The 12,392-nt window shown below is 44.4% G+C and overlaps 1 protein-coding gene across 2 annotated transcripts in view; it reads left to right on the forward strand.

The window, feature by feature from the left end:
* Itga6 (integrin subunit alpha 6) overlaps positions 1–12,392 on the forward strand; it is a 65,855-nt gene that overhangs the window by 34,176 nt on the left and 19,287 nt on the right. For both annotated transcript variants that reach the window (XM_048425770.3, XM_048425769.3), the window contains exons 6-11: positions 1,896–2,106; positions 2,734–2,927; positions 3,072–3,160; positions 4,340–4,458; positions 9,564–9,662; positions 9,898–9,959. In XM_048425770.3, coding sequence (XP_048281727.3) covers positions 1,896–2,106; positions 2,734–2,927; positions 3,072–3,160; positions 4,340–4,458; positions 9,564–9,662; positions 9,898–9,959 — 774 coding nt within the window. The remainder of the gene's footprint in view (positions 1–1,895; positions 2,107–2,733; positions 2,928–3,071; positions 3,161–4,339; positions 4,459–9,563; positions 9,663–9,897; positions 9,960–12,392) is intronic.

A 12,392-nucleotide genomic window follows, 5' to 3' on the forward strand; every position in this document is an offset into this window, starting at 1 on the left:
CACCCCCTGTACAAACTTGATAAGACAGCGTAGAACAGAACATTTATAGCAGCTACTTATTAAACACCTGTCGTGTGTGAGTCAGGTACTCTGTTCAGTGTACTGGTAGAGGTTGTCACTCCTACCTGTGTTTACCGAAGGAGCTTAATTTGCTAGTTCAAGGTCACACCGTTAATAATTCCCCAACCAAGAGAGAAATATTCATGGAAGTGATAGGTCTGGACAGCAACTGGGTGCATGAGGTTTGTTAGTGGCCTTGCAGGACAAGAAAGGATTTCCATGCAAGGAAAATAGCAACAAACCAATATTTTCCTTGGGCATATATTAACCAGCAGCTTCTGTTTTTCACATGTGCTATTTAGGGATTATTTTATGATGGGTTGTGCTTCATTTCTCTGGCGAATACACCCATAGTTTGATCTTTCAGATGCCCTTGGGGTTTATAAACACAGCCACTGGTAGAGCACAGGGAGATGGGAAGGGCTTTGTTTGTTTCTTCAAACACCTTTACCTCTTTCAGAATGGGTTTCCCTAAAAGTAGATGTCTGAGAAAGAAGCCAAGTGTGTGCTGTTATATTTTGCTGATGGGTGCTGTGAGGGTCTCATTTTAAAAGATCAGTGGGCATGGAGAGTCTAAAATGATATGCCTATGAAAGCTAGCGAGGAGCGCGGCCCTGCCTCTTACTAAGCGTAACTGTTTTTCTCCAATCTCTCCTGTCCCGTGCATGTGTACAGGCCTGCTGTTTTTGACCAGCATTTCCTATACAGATCCTGATCAGTTTGTTTATAAAACACGGCCTCCCAGGGAGCGGCCTGACACATCCCCTGATGTGAGGATGAATAGCTACCTAGGTTTGTGACCTCTGAGATGACAAATAAATTGCCTTGGTCATGGTCATTTAAAAAAATTTTTTTTGATTCATACAGAGCATAAATCTATTTCATTTCAAATAAAACACATACAAAAAGCATGCCGTGGTCGAGCTCAGCTGCCAGGTGGTTTTCAGCACTGGGCTCAATTATATTGCCTTGCTCTAAACTTGGGGGCCTCATCATGTTTTCAATTCACCTCACAATTTGAGAACTGCAACAGTAGTGGTGACGCTTTTTAGAAATAAAACCCAATAAAAGGGGTGACTTTATGGTCTCTGCCTTTGCCACGTTTATATATATATATGGAGAGAGGCTGACTAATTTGAGGAGTTTTGGCAATGGGTAATTCTGTTTGCTTTTCTAGCAAATCACAGTGTTTATAAGCTGCTTCATGCGTGACAATTGGACATTCCAATGTTGCCTACCCTTTGGACAGTATGTAACTGATCCAAGTGATACCTGACTCACCTCTATTGTTGATGTGAGATTCTCAAATAACTGTGAATCATCATGCATGGATTTTCTTTTTCTTTTTCCTTTTCTTTTTTTTTTTTTTTTTTTTTTTTTTGCATGCGTGTGTCTGAGAACTGAGTTGATCCAAAACAATTAGATGCTCCCCAGGGTGTGGTAGCAGTATTAACATTTCTTCTTACCTGATTGCCAATAGACTGGCAAGGGGAGGTGCTCTTCATGTAAACTGCAGTCAGCGCAGACCCCTCAGTAATGAGTGTATACGGCATCCCCAGGTGACTTCGGGGTCTAGCTCGCTCTTCCTTGGCCAAAGTTTGAATGCTTCTCCATAGTTCCAGCTATCCAAATACTAAATAGCATAAAATTGTTCTTTAAAAGTCCAGATATCCATAGAAAGCAGTAAAATAGCTGTGAGTTTGTCCTTCTGTCTTTCCATTAGCGCTCTGACTCCTGTGGTAAACGTGCAAGTAGACGGGAGGGCCAGGAGGCGAGGGGTTGGGTTGTCCCCCCAGTACAGGATCGATGTGCGAGACTATGTTTTGTTTTCCTAGGCTTTTCATTGGACTCAGGGAAGGGTATTGTGTCTAAAGATGACATCACTTTTGTGTCTGGTGCTCCACGAGCCAATCACAGCGGAGCTGTAGTCTTGCTCAAAAGAGACATGAAGTCCGCGCATCTTCTCCCCGAGTATATATTCGACGGAGAAGGCCTGGCTTCTTCATTTGGCTATGATGTGGCGGTGGTGGACCTCAACGCAGATGGGTAAGCGAGTCTTTGGTTATCATATGCGGCTCATGTTGCTGCTGACCGGCTTCTGTAGGTCTAGAGAAACACTCACTACAGGTTGGTTGATTCAGAAGCTTACCGTCCGGTCACGTCTTCATCACAGCCGACATTCATTATCCTCTCTGTGGCACTGGGTTACCTTTTAGATGTTATGTTTTTCCCTTGTGTTTGGGCATCACTGTTTCTTGAGAATTTAAATTTGAAAAACAAAACCATTCAGAAAGTAGCATTAGCTACATGACTGTTGTGTGGTGTTGAGTGTGGGGGCTATTGGAGCCTCCAGAATGTCTGACAGAAAATAGGAAGCGGTGACCGCATCAGTGCATAGAGGACTCAGACCTCTTGGTGCCAGCCGGAAATAGTGCTGGAATAGCAGACCCTTGCTGGTGGTCCTCTTGGGCTGTGGCTCTGACTCTAGAAACTGCCTTTGAATTGCTACCCTCGCTATTTTCCTTGGCTTATTAGGGATCTTCTGTTAAGTATTTTAATTGACGAGATGCAAATTCTTGATTTGAGGCCCTTTGTATTGTGCTGGTGGTCATTTCCCTCAGCCCTGGCATTTTCGGCAGTGGTTCCCACCTCTTTCCTTCATTATGTTTGTAGGTGGCAAGATATAGTTATCGGAGCCCCCCAGTATTTTGACAGGGATGGTGAAGTTGGGGGTGCAGTGTATGTCTACATTAACCAGCAAGGCAGATGGAATAACGTGAAGCCAATTCGTCTTAATGGGACCAAAGATTCTATGTTTGGAATTTCGGTCAAAAATATCGGAGACATTAATCAAGATGGCTTTCCAGGTGGGTAGGAGCTCGTGACTGACGTGGTTATTACTGTCATAGATCAACTATGGTAGGGGTAGACTAATGAGTGTTTGTGGCATCTTTGAGACACTGGAGTTTTTAAATGATTTTTTTTTTTGTTTTTAAATGTGATGTCAACAGATATTGCTGTTGGAGCTCCCTATGATGATCTGGGGAAGGTTTTTATCTATCACGGATCCCCAAGTGGCATAAATACCAAGCCAACACAGGTAAGCAGATCCCTCGCTATGATACTCTCAGTTTTTTGCCTAGTAGTGTACTATGTAGGTTTAAGTACATTTTCACGTGTATTTCAGTTCCAAGTATACAATAGTATGAACTTTTAATAATTTAATTATTTTTATTTTATATGCATTCGTATTTTGCCTGCATGTATGTCTGTGTGAGGGCATCAGATCCCCTGGAACGGAAGTTACAGACAGCTGTGAGCCACCATGTAGGTGCTGGAAATTGAACCTGGGTCCTCTGAAAGAGCAGCCAGTGCTCTTAACCTCTGAGCCATCTCTCCAGCCCTGTCCAATAGTATGAATTTTAAAACATTTACTTTTAATTATATATGTTTGTAAAATGTGTGTGTGCGTGTGTGTGCGTGCACGCACGCACATGCACAGGTGACCAAGAATGCTTCAGGAAGCTAAAGGTGTCAGATCCCCTGGAACTAGAGTTACAGTAGACGTTTGAAGTGGGTGCTGGGAATGGTACTAGGGTCCTCTGGGAGAGCGGTTTGTGCTCTTAGCCACTGAACCAAATCTCTCAAGCCCAGTGAATTGCAGAGTATCACGGGAAGATGACTTTGGCACACTCACACAGATGCAGGGACCTGCTTGTTTCAACTGTAGAATATCTTAGCTGGGAAATCAGTGTAAGCCAGAGCAAAGTGGACTCTTCTAAGCTGGGAGTGGGAGGGGGCGGCCTGCTCCGCTTCCCTCAGCGGCGTACTTACTACAATTGGAACTGGGCAAACAAAGTAGAAGATCATAATTACCCGGAGAATTGGGACCCCAAAAGTTATGACTGGTTTTGAAAATAAGACTTTTTGGTGGGCAGTTAGATTTGGTTTTAAGCTACACTGATTAATTTAATAAACAAAATAAGCTTTTATCCTTTGGGATATTGTGTGACTCGGATGGCTTTTAAAAATTGTATGAAGTAATAGATACTATACATTTATAATATATTATAATTTTTATAAGAACTGAAATTTTGACTCAGAATAAGCTTTTCTTTGTTTTATTTTCCTTTCCTCTGCTTGGGGTCCAGGGCTCTCACTCACCGTCTTGTCCATGCTGGGGAAGGGTTCTCCACTGAGCTTCATTCCTAACCCAAAGTGCAGATGGCCAGCTCACTTAGTTGGCCCCGTGTTTACGCTAAGGCCCTGTGTGTTTCAGGTTCTTGAAGGTACCTCACCTTACTTTGGCTATTCGATCGCCGGAAACATGGACCTCGATAGGAATTCCTACCCTGATGTTGCTGTCGGTTCCCTCTCAGACTCCGTAACGATTTTCAGGTGTGTTGCTGTCTTTGACTTCTGTTAAGCAAGCTCCAAAATGATCTTACACTAATGTTGTGACTTCTTGGGGCGAAGGATTTGTTTGAATTTGAAGACTTTTCTTTTGATGGGTTATATGATAAAGATTGTGTAATCTTGCTAATGTTCAACTAATTTGGAGTAAAAATGTGTCAGAATTAATGGAAGGTTTTGTCTCTTTCACGCCTTTGTGAGAGACTTGGGGAGATGACGAAGGGATTCGTGGCGCTCGCCCAGCAGAACCAGCCATGTGTGGTGATCTCCTGCAATCCCAGTCCAGGAAGGAATCCCGGAGCCAGCGAGCTAGTGAGACTACCTATCAGTAGCTCTGGGTTTTGTCAAAGACCCTGCCTCAGTGAATGAGGTGGAAGAGAGATCAGGGACTCTCAGGAGTCACTCAGAGTCAGCCGTGGTCCTCCACATGCACAAACACCAGCACACGCACACATCATCTGCGCACACACGTGAGAAGAAGCAAAATGGTTTTTTTAAAAACAACCTTCCTTTAGATGAAAAAGCAAAACACCTAAAGAAGAAAATCTCTTGTTATTTACCATGTTTCCCCCCTTTTGTTTCAGTTGGTTTTACCTTCTACTCTTTAGCTCTGAAAGATGGATTTTTATCTACGTCCCATGTTCATACATAAATACTTCCTAATGCCCAGAGTGTTTGTAACGTGCTTTGGTCCGTGTGTGGTCTCAGGAGACTTGTGCCTGCCACTCAGTACTTAGCTGTGGCTAAAAGGGTTGGAGTTTTATCTACCCTATTGTCGGTAGTTTTAAGTGCTTCTGTCCCTCCAACCCATGGTACAGAAAGCAGTGGTAAGCACCATTGTATGGGTTGTTATTCCCTGACAGGAAGTTTCTGCAGCGTGTCTTCCTGGTGTGTGCCCCACACCAGCTCCGTACACGGAATCTCTGAAAGTGGAGTTACTGTGTGCACCTGAAGACTTGATTCAGGTTCATGGAGAGACCGCCTCACACGCACGCACGCACGCGCAGAAGGGGCAGGGGGAGCTTGGGGTCTCCTTTCCCCGTGTCTCTAACACTGCTGGCGGTCATTGTTTTAGAAAATTTGATTTTCAAATAAAAGATTCTTGGGGTTTTGTTGCTATTGTTCTTACTGATAATGGTTAATTCCTTTGTAGAAAATCAGGTTCCTAAATATTCTCCAAATATCCCGATCTCCCTCAGAATAGCTTAACGGGTTTGAGTTTTAGGATCAGTAAAAGACCACAGGCATTGCCTGATCTGGTTTGTAAAAATTTTATGTCTATTCAGGCATGATGGTTCATGCCTGTAACCTCAGGACTTGGGAGGTTGATTCCAGGCCAACTAGGGATACAAGTTTTTAAAATAATATATAAAAATTAGGCCTGCTAGCTGACTCAGTGGGTCAAGGCAGTTGCCACCAAGTCTGGCAACCTGAGGTCCGTCCCTGGGTAGGAGAGAATCAAACCCATTAATTGTCCTCTGGTTTCTACATACGTGCCACTTAATATGTATTAAGTATGACTCAATAATAGCCTGTTAATGAACATGCTGAATTAATCCTTAAAATTGATGGGAAATGTAGATCATATCTTAAAAACAGTGTAATAGGGAGCATTTTGTACATCCCTATATGATATTTTTAAAATAAAAAAGTTTATAAGGTACAGGCTAGCAAACATTTGCATTAACACATATATTTTCAGAAGTTCATATTACTTTATATTCATTGAAAGATTATTTTCTCATAGGCTTACCTGTATTAAATAGACAAATCTAATTTTTAGTAGATAAGTAATCTTACCTTTTTATTTAATATACTTTTTTTTTAAAAAAACAAACCATTTGAAAGCCAGGTGTGGTGGCTCAAACTTTTTAATTTCAGCACTCAGGAGGCAGAGGCAGGCAGATCTTTGTGAGTTTGAAGTCAGCCTGGTATACATAATGAATTCCAGAACAGTCAGGCCTACGTCGAAAGACCCTATCTCAAAAAAGCTTTAAAAGAGAAAGACAATGAGCTATCTGGTTGATCGGTTTGGGGTTTTGTTGGTTGGTTTTTATTTGTTTCGTTTCTGAGACAGGGCCTTGCTCTGTAACCCAGCCTGGCCTGACACTCAGAAGTCCTTCTGAGACGTCGTCCAAGGTGCTGGGATTATGGCGGTGTGCCAACACACCTATTTGGGTTTTGTCTTGGGTTTTGTTTCCTTCTGTCTTTTAAATTATTTGGCTTTAGAGTCATTTTTATTTCTTAAAATGGCCCATAAGGTGCAGTGAAACTGTATGCTAGGTCCTGCCATCGCCCTAGACCTTCAGAAGAGAGGCAGGGTAGAGACAGCCTCTATATTTGACCTTCAGAAGAGAGGCCCCTGTAGAGACGGCCTTTATATCTGACCTTCAGTTGTCCTTCAGAGCCCCTGGGAGGGAAACCCTGCGCAGGAGACTCTCACTGTTGTGCTCACATATGCTGCCCAGGCTGGTCTTGAACTCCTTCACTCCAACAATCCTCTGCCCTGGGCCTCCCAGCCCCTTTGCGTAGAGGTGCTCGCCATTTACCTGGCTCCCAGGACACTTTTGAAGAGATGCTTTGATATAGTGAAAGCAAAATCATTTTCTGGTACAAAGGCTAGATCTTGGAAAGCTGTCAGAGATAGCGAAGTAAGTGGAGAAGAGTGCCCGAGAGGAGCTGTTGATGCGGCCGAAGGAGGAAACTTACATCAAGTTAAGTTTACCAGATAATTGAGCATGTGGCAAGAGCTCAGGGACTGGTGTCCCGTGAGTGCTGGTTCATGCTCTTGGCTGCATGACGTCCATTGCCTTCTGAGCCACTGCAGTGGGCCGCTGTGAGGCTCAGTGACCCTCCCTGGTGGCACAGTCGGAGAGTTTTCGACAAACACCGCCTTTGTGTATGTTTCACTCCTTGGTGTTGAAAGTGGTTGACCATCTGTAAGGCTACAAGTGTTCATTCAGCAAGCTTTCCATCGAAAGGGAACTGGGGGTCTAGTTTGAGACACAGCCCTCGAGTATCAAGAAAGCTTGACTGTCCCTACTAAAATATCCGAAATTTTGTCTTTTAAATAAGTGAGTGCTATTTTAATGCCTTGACTTTTCTGTTCTAAGTATGGCTTTAGATTTCACAATCTTGGTAACAAGAAAACCAACTCAGCATTATTTTACAGATGAGGAAAGTGAGGCCTGAACCCCAATTGTGCTGTTAAGGCTAGGTCCCAAGTCCTAGGTTTCCCCGAGTCTTGAGAGAAGTCCTTCAGAGAAGCTAGTAAAAGACCAATTTAACCATGAGGCAGATAAGCCAGTAAGTACTGCCTTGTGCGTGGGAAGACATTTTCCACCCTGCTCAATACTGTGTCCCTGTGTGTGTTATCTGCCGAAAAATGGAAATTCAAGCAAACACACAGCCAAGGGTGTTCAAATATTGTGAAATCAATGTATTAACAAATTAATACTACAATATGTAAAGCCCCATATGGCAACTTATTTTAAAATACATAAATAAGTACAATAAGTAAAAAGACACAAATTTTTACCTCAAGTTAAAAATGTGTCTACTTAGTGTCCTAGAAATCCGCAGCTGTCTAAATATACCTTAGAAACAGGACGATAAAATCGGTAAGGAAAGTGGAAAAGTGGGGGGTGTGGGGATATTTGCCCTGATACTGGTGGCCTACCTTCCCCATGGAGGGGCTTGTATTCTCGCCAACGACTAGTCGATTGATTCCAGAAGGCTGAGGTTTGGAAGACAGTTTCCTATTAAAAGCATGTTCTTCAAGATGTCAGTATTTACCATAAGCTCATCAAAGTACTGACTGGATTCTCATGCTCGTGAAACTCTATACCCACTCTCGGTTCTGGAGGGGAGCAGTAGGGGTGAGAGGTGAGCCAGAATCACCCCACCGTGCCTCCCCGCCCCCAGCACATAGGCGCCATACACTGGTGTTCTTGTGGCTATGACAGGCTCAGGCCAAAGGCCTCTGGTGTCTTCTTTGTCTGCCCCAGAGCCAGGGAACACATAAGGGAAGAAAAAATGTTTTCATGTAATGAGCAGAGCCAAAGGGTAGGACTTAGAATTTTTTTCTTTCTTTCTTTCTTTCTTTCTTTCTTTCTTTCTTTCTTTCTTCCTTTCTGCTATTTATTTATTTATTTTTGTGGGCTTGGAGCACAGCAGCTGGGGAATGGTTAAGGATTCAAGTTTACAGAGATACTGTAGGGGAAAAACGCTTACTTTATTAAAGACATGTATAGAACAGACCAACCTTGAACTTACAGCAACCTTCCTGCCTCTGCTTCCTGAACGCAGTGCTTTGAAGGCACACGTTCTTAGACTCTGAAGCTCTGCTGCTGGGGATTTATCCATAAGAAAGTCAGCTGTCAGTGTAGATTTCTGTGTGGTGTTGTCACCATGGCTGCTGGTGATAGGAGGAGGAGCCCCCCGGATGTTAAGGAATGAGACATACCTCCCCGGAGAACAGTTGATATAAAAATCTACTGTTTAGTAGAAACTGTATTTTTATGTTTGACAGTAGATATTTGTAACAGAGACATAAACAGATAACATGTCTGAAGAGAACATACAAGATTACTTGGCTATGAGTATTTTGTAATGGAGAAAGTTTTTGCTTGAAGATATTGTATGCAGTAAGTCTATTTTTTGTTTTTTGTTTTTTGGTTTTTTTGGTTTTTTGTTTGTTTATTTGTTTGTTTGAGGCAGGGTTTCTCTGTGTAGCCCTGACTGTCCTGGAGCTTTGTAGACCAGGTTGGCCTCGAACTCACAGATAGATATCAGCCTGCCTCTGCCTTCCGAGGGCTGGGATTAAAGGTGTGTGCCATCACTGCCCGGCAAGTCCGTTGGGTTTTAATATAGTACAATTTTAAATATTGTGTAATTTAAGCGGCGTTACGTTTCTATCCATTAGTTGTGTGCTTTGTTCACACAGTGGAGGAAGAAGTTGTAGCTCCACACATTCCTTTTCCTGTGTTTAAAAAGCAGCTTTGGGCTCCTGCTAACACTGCCTACTGTGTGAATGACCTCAATGCTCAAGATAGCAAAAGGCTTAGGTTCTCCATTCCTTTTGTCCTCAGATCCCGGCCAGTGATTAACATTCTGAAGACTGTCACAGTGACCCCTAACAGAATTGACCTGCGCCAGAAGTCCATGTGCGGGTCACCTAGTGGGATATGGTGAGTTGGCTTTGTGATTCTGGGGGCAGTCTTGGTTCTCAGCTTTGTGATGACCCACTTTATCTGATGGGCCACAGGGAAGGCTAAGGGCAGGCTGGACAAAGGGACCCTGTTAATTACTCATCAGTGGGCAGTGGGGTCCTTGAAGGGCTGGGGGACAGGGTGGGAGTTTCCCACCTCCCCCACCCCCGAGACAATGCATCTTTTAAGAAATTTGTGTTTGATTTTTATGCAGCCTCAAGGTTAAAGCCTGTTTCGAATATACTGCGAAACCCTCTGGTTATAATCCTTCAATATGTAAGTGCCTCCCTCGTACTTTTAAAAAACAAAGTTTTCTCTCTGCCAGGTTGAAAGTTTTGCATAAATAACAGGAAAACAAAACCGCAGTGTGGCCAGAGTGAGCTCGTAAATTCTTGTCTAGAGGACGAAGTTTATCCGTGGTCTCCCCTTTAATCAGGAGGGCACACTTGGCTCCGCTGGGATTTTCCAGAGCAGATGGTTTGGGACAGGAAGACTTGGAAAAACACTTATCTCCTGTCACAACGGCTTCTTCCCGTTCCGTCTTTGAAAAGCACTGTGGAAAATTGCTTGTGCAGTTCCGAGGTGGTGGGTGGCGGTTGTGGAAGAGACAGCGCTGGGAGCCCGTGCACAGCTGCAGCTGGCACGCTCGCTCGCCAGGTTAACTAGCCTCACTATCCCCCCCCACGCCCCCACCCCCACAGAGGCTCTGGCCCCTTCCCCCAAGCCATGCTCCCAGGTACCACCTGAAGGCTCACCCCAGGGCAGACACCTAGCTGCTGCTCCTGGCTTCAGCACAGCTCTGGTTGACAAGAGGCAAAGGACAAGCCCTTGCCCTTTAAGTTTGCAGTTCCTGTCTGTTCAAACAATGCCTCTAAGTCATTGTCTAGGGTTGTGACGCTGATCGATGACAAAACCAGATGAAGGGCACTTTGCCTTTTAAATTGTTCTACTTCCTTTCTCTGGTACCCAAAGCAGGATTTCCGTGTGGTGTGTGTGTGTGTGTGTGTATGTGTGTGTGTGTGTGTGTGTGTATACATACTTAACTTGTTAAAATGAGTATGTGTGCATGTGTATAAGTCTCTATGTGTATGTGTGTGGTGCCCAGAAGTCAGCTGCATACATTCTCCTTGGTTGCCCGCTGTCCTTTGAGATAGGGTCTCTTGTTGAAAATGAAGCTTGTTGCTTTGGCAAAGCTGGCTGGCCGGTGAGCCCCAGGGCGAGGGTTATTAGCACCGTGCTTTCTTGGCTTTTCATGTGGATTCTTGGGATCCAAACTCCTGTCCTCAAGATTGTACAGCTGATGCTTTATGGATTGACTGAGCCATCTCTTCATGTCTCTACCTCTGGGATGGCAGGCGTGTCACCACGCCTGGCTTGACTTTTCAAATCAGTAACCTGGAGGTGGAACTGGTCCCCATTCTCCTGTTTGCACGGCACTTTACAAACATTTACCCAACCCCTTGTTGCATGTCTTTTATTTGTTGTTGTTTGTTTCTGTTTTTTGTTTTTGGTGGTTTTTTTTTTTTTTGAAATATGTTTTCTCTGTGTAACCCTGGCTAGCTGGCAACCCAGGTGGCCTCGAACTCACAGAGCTCCACCTGCCTCTACCTTCCGGAGACCTAGGATTGAAGGCGTGCGCCCCCACCATAGCTGTTGCATGGTTTTTAATGAAAAGAAAGCACACACCGTCCTCACTTGGACGCCAGGCCTTTTATCTGTATTTGTAATGACTTCGAGAAATGAGAGTAGACTGGATTCTTGAGCCTGGAGAAGAAATGCGAAGATGTTTGGCCCTGTCTGAATTGTTTAAGGTAGATGTCAGGAAGGCTTGCTCCTTCCACCTGCTGCCTGAGTCGAGAGAATGCGCCGTGCATCTCCTTTGTAGTTTGTGCCTCCTCCGTCACCTAAGTGTTTCTTGATGGCCTCTGATGGGGGGGACCCCCTCACCTAGAAGAAATCTTTCATTGTTCATTCCTCCGCAGTACCCGGAACTTTAAAATGAGATAAAACTATTTCCACAAACCTGCCGAAGTTAATACGTTCAGACTCATCTCCCAGGATCCCACAAGTGAGCTGGCTGTGGGGCCAGGCTGTTTTAACCCAGCAGTCCTCACTTGCGGTGTTACGTACACACGGTATTTATAATTGGGCCTTAATGAGTCTTCTTGGCTTGCCCCTCCGAAGGTCAGCAGAGGTGACCTGTGAGGATTTTAAGATGATGTGAGTTGTCTGGAGGGTTACAGGAGGTTAGCGTGGGTTTGGTAGATAAACGGTTTTAATGTACCCACACCCTCCTGTACATCTGCCACGAGGGGCACTCAGCATGGCAGCCTTCCTCTGCTCCGTTGCGAAGCTAGCAGGTCACTGATAAATGGAAGATGTCAAAGCTGCAGAAGGCCAGCAGTGAGCATTCCATTTGGCAGCTATGACATTTAACAATATTTCAGATGGACAGAGAAATTGCTATTGAAACTGTGGGTGCTCCTAAGTTCTGGTCTCGTGTCTCTGTATAATGACCATTTCCCTGTGAAAGTTGCATCACACCATGTACACGTGCACACACGTCATGCCGTGCATACAGCAGCATGGAGTTGGTTACCCGTTCCATTCATCCATCCTGCAGAATGTATGTCTATCAAATGCTGTGGTAGTTGCTAGGGATACAGTGGTGAAGGAGGGGGTTGCAGTCTTTGTCCTTACTTCCTCTCT

Source organism: Myodes glareolus, chromosome 21 (genome assembly GCF_982192425.1).
Source record: "Myodes glareolus chromosome 21, mMyoGla1.1, whole genome shotgun sequence".
In the NCBI taxonomy this organism is placed as follows: domain Eukaryota; kingdom Metazoa; phylum Chordata; class Mammalia; order Rodentia; family Cricetidae; genus Myodes; species Myodes glareolus.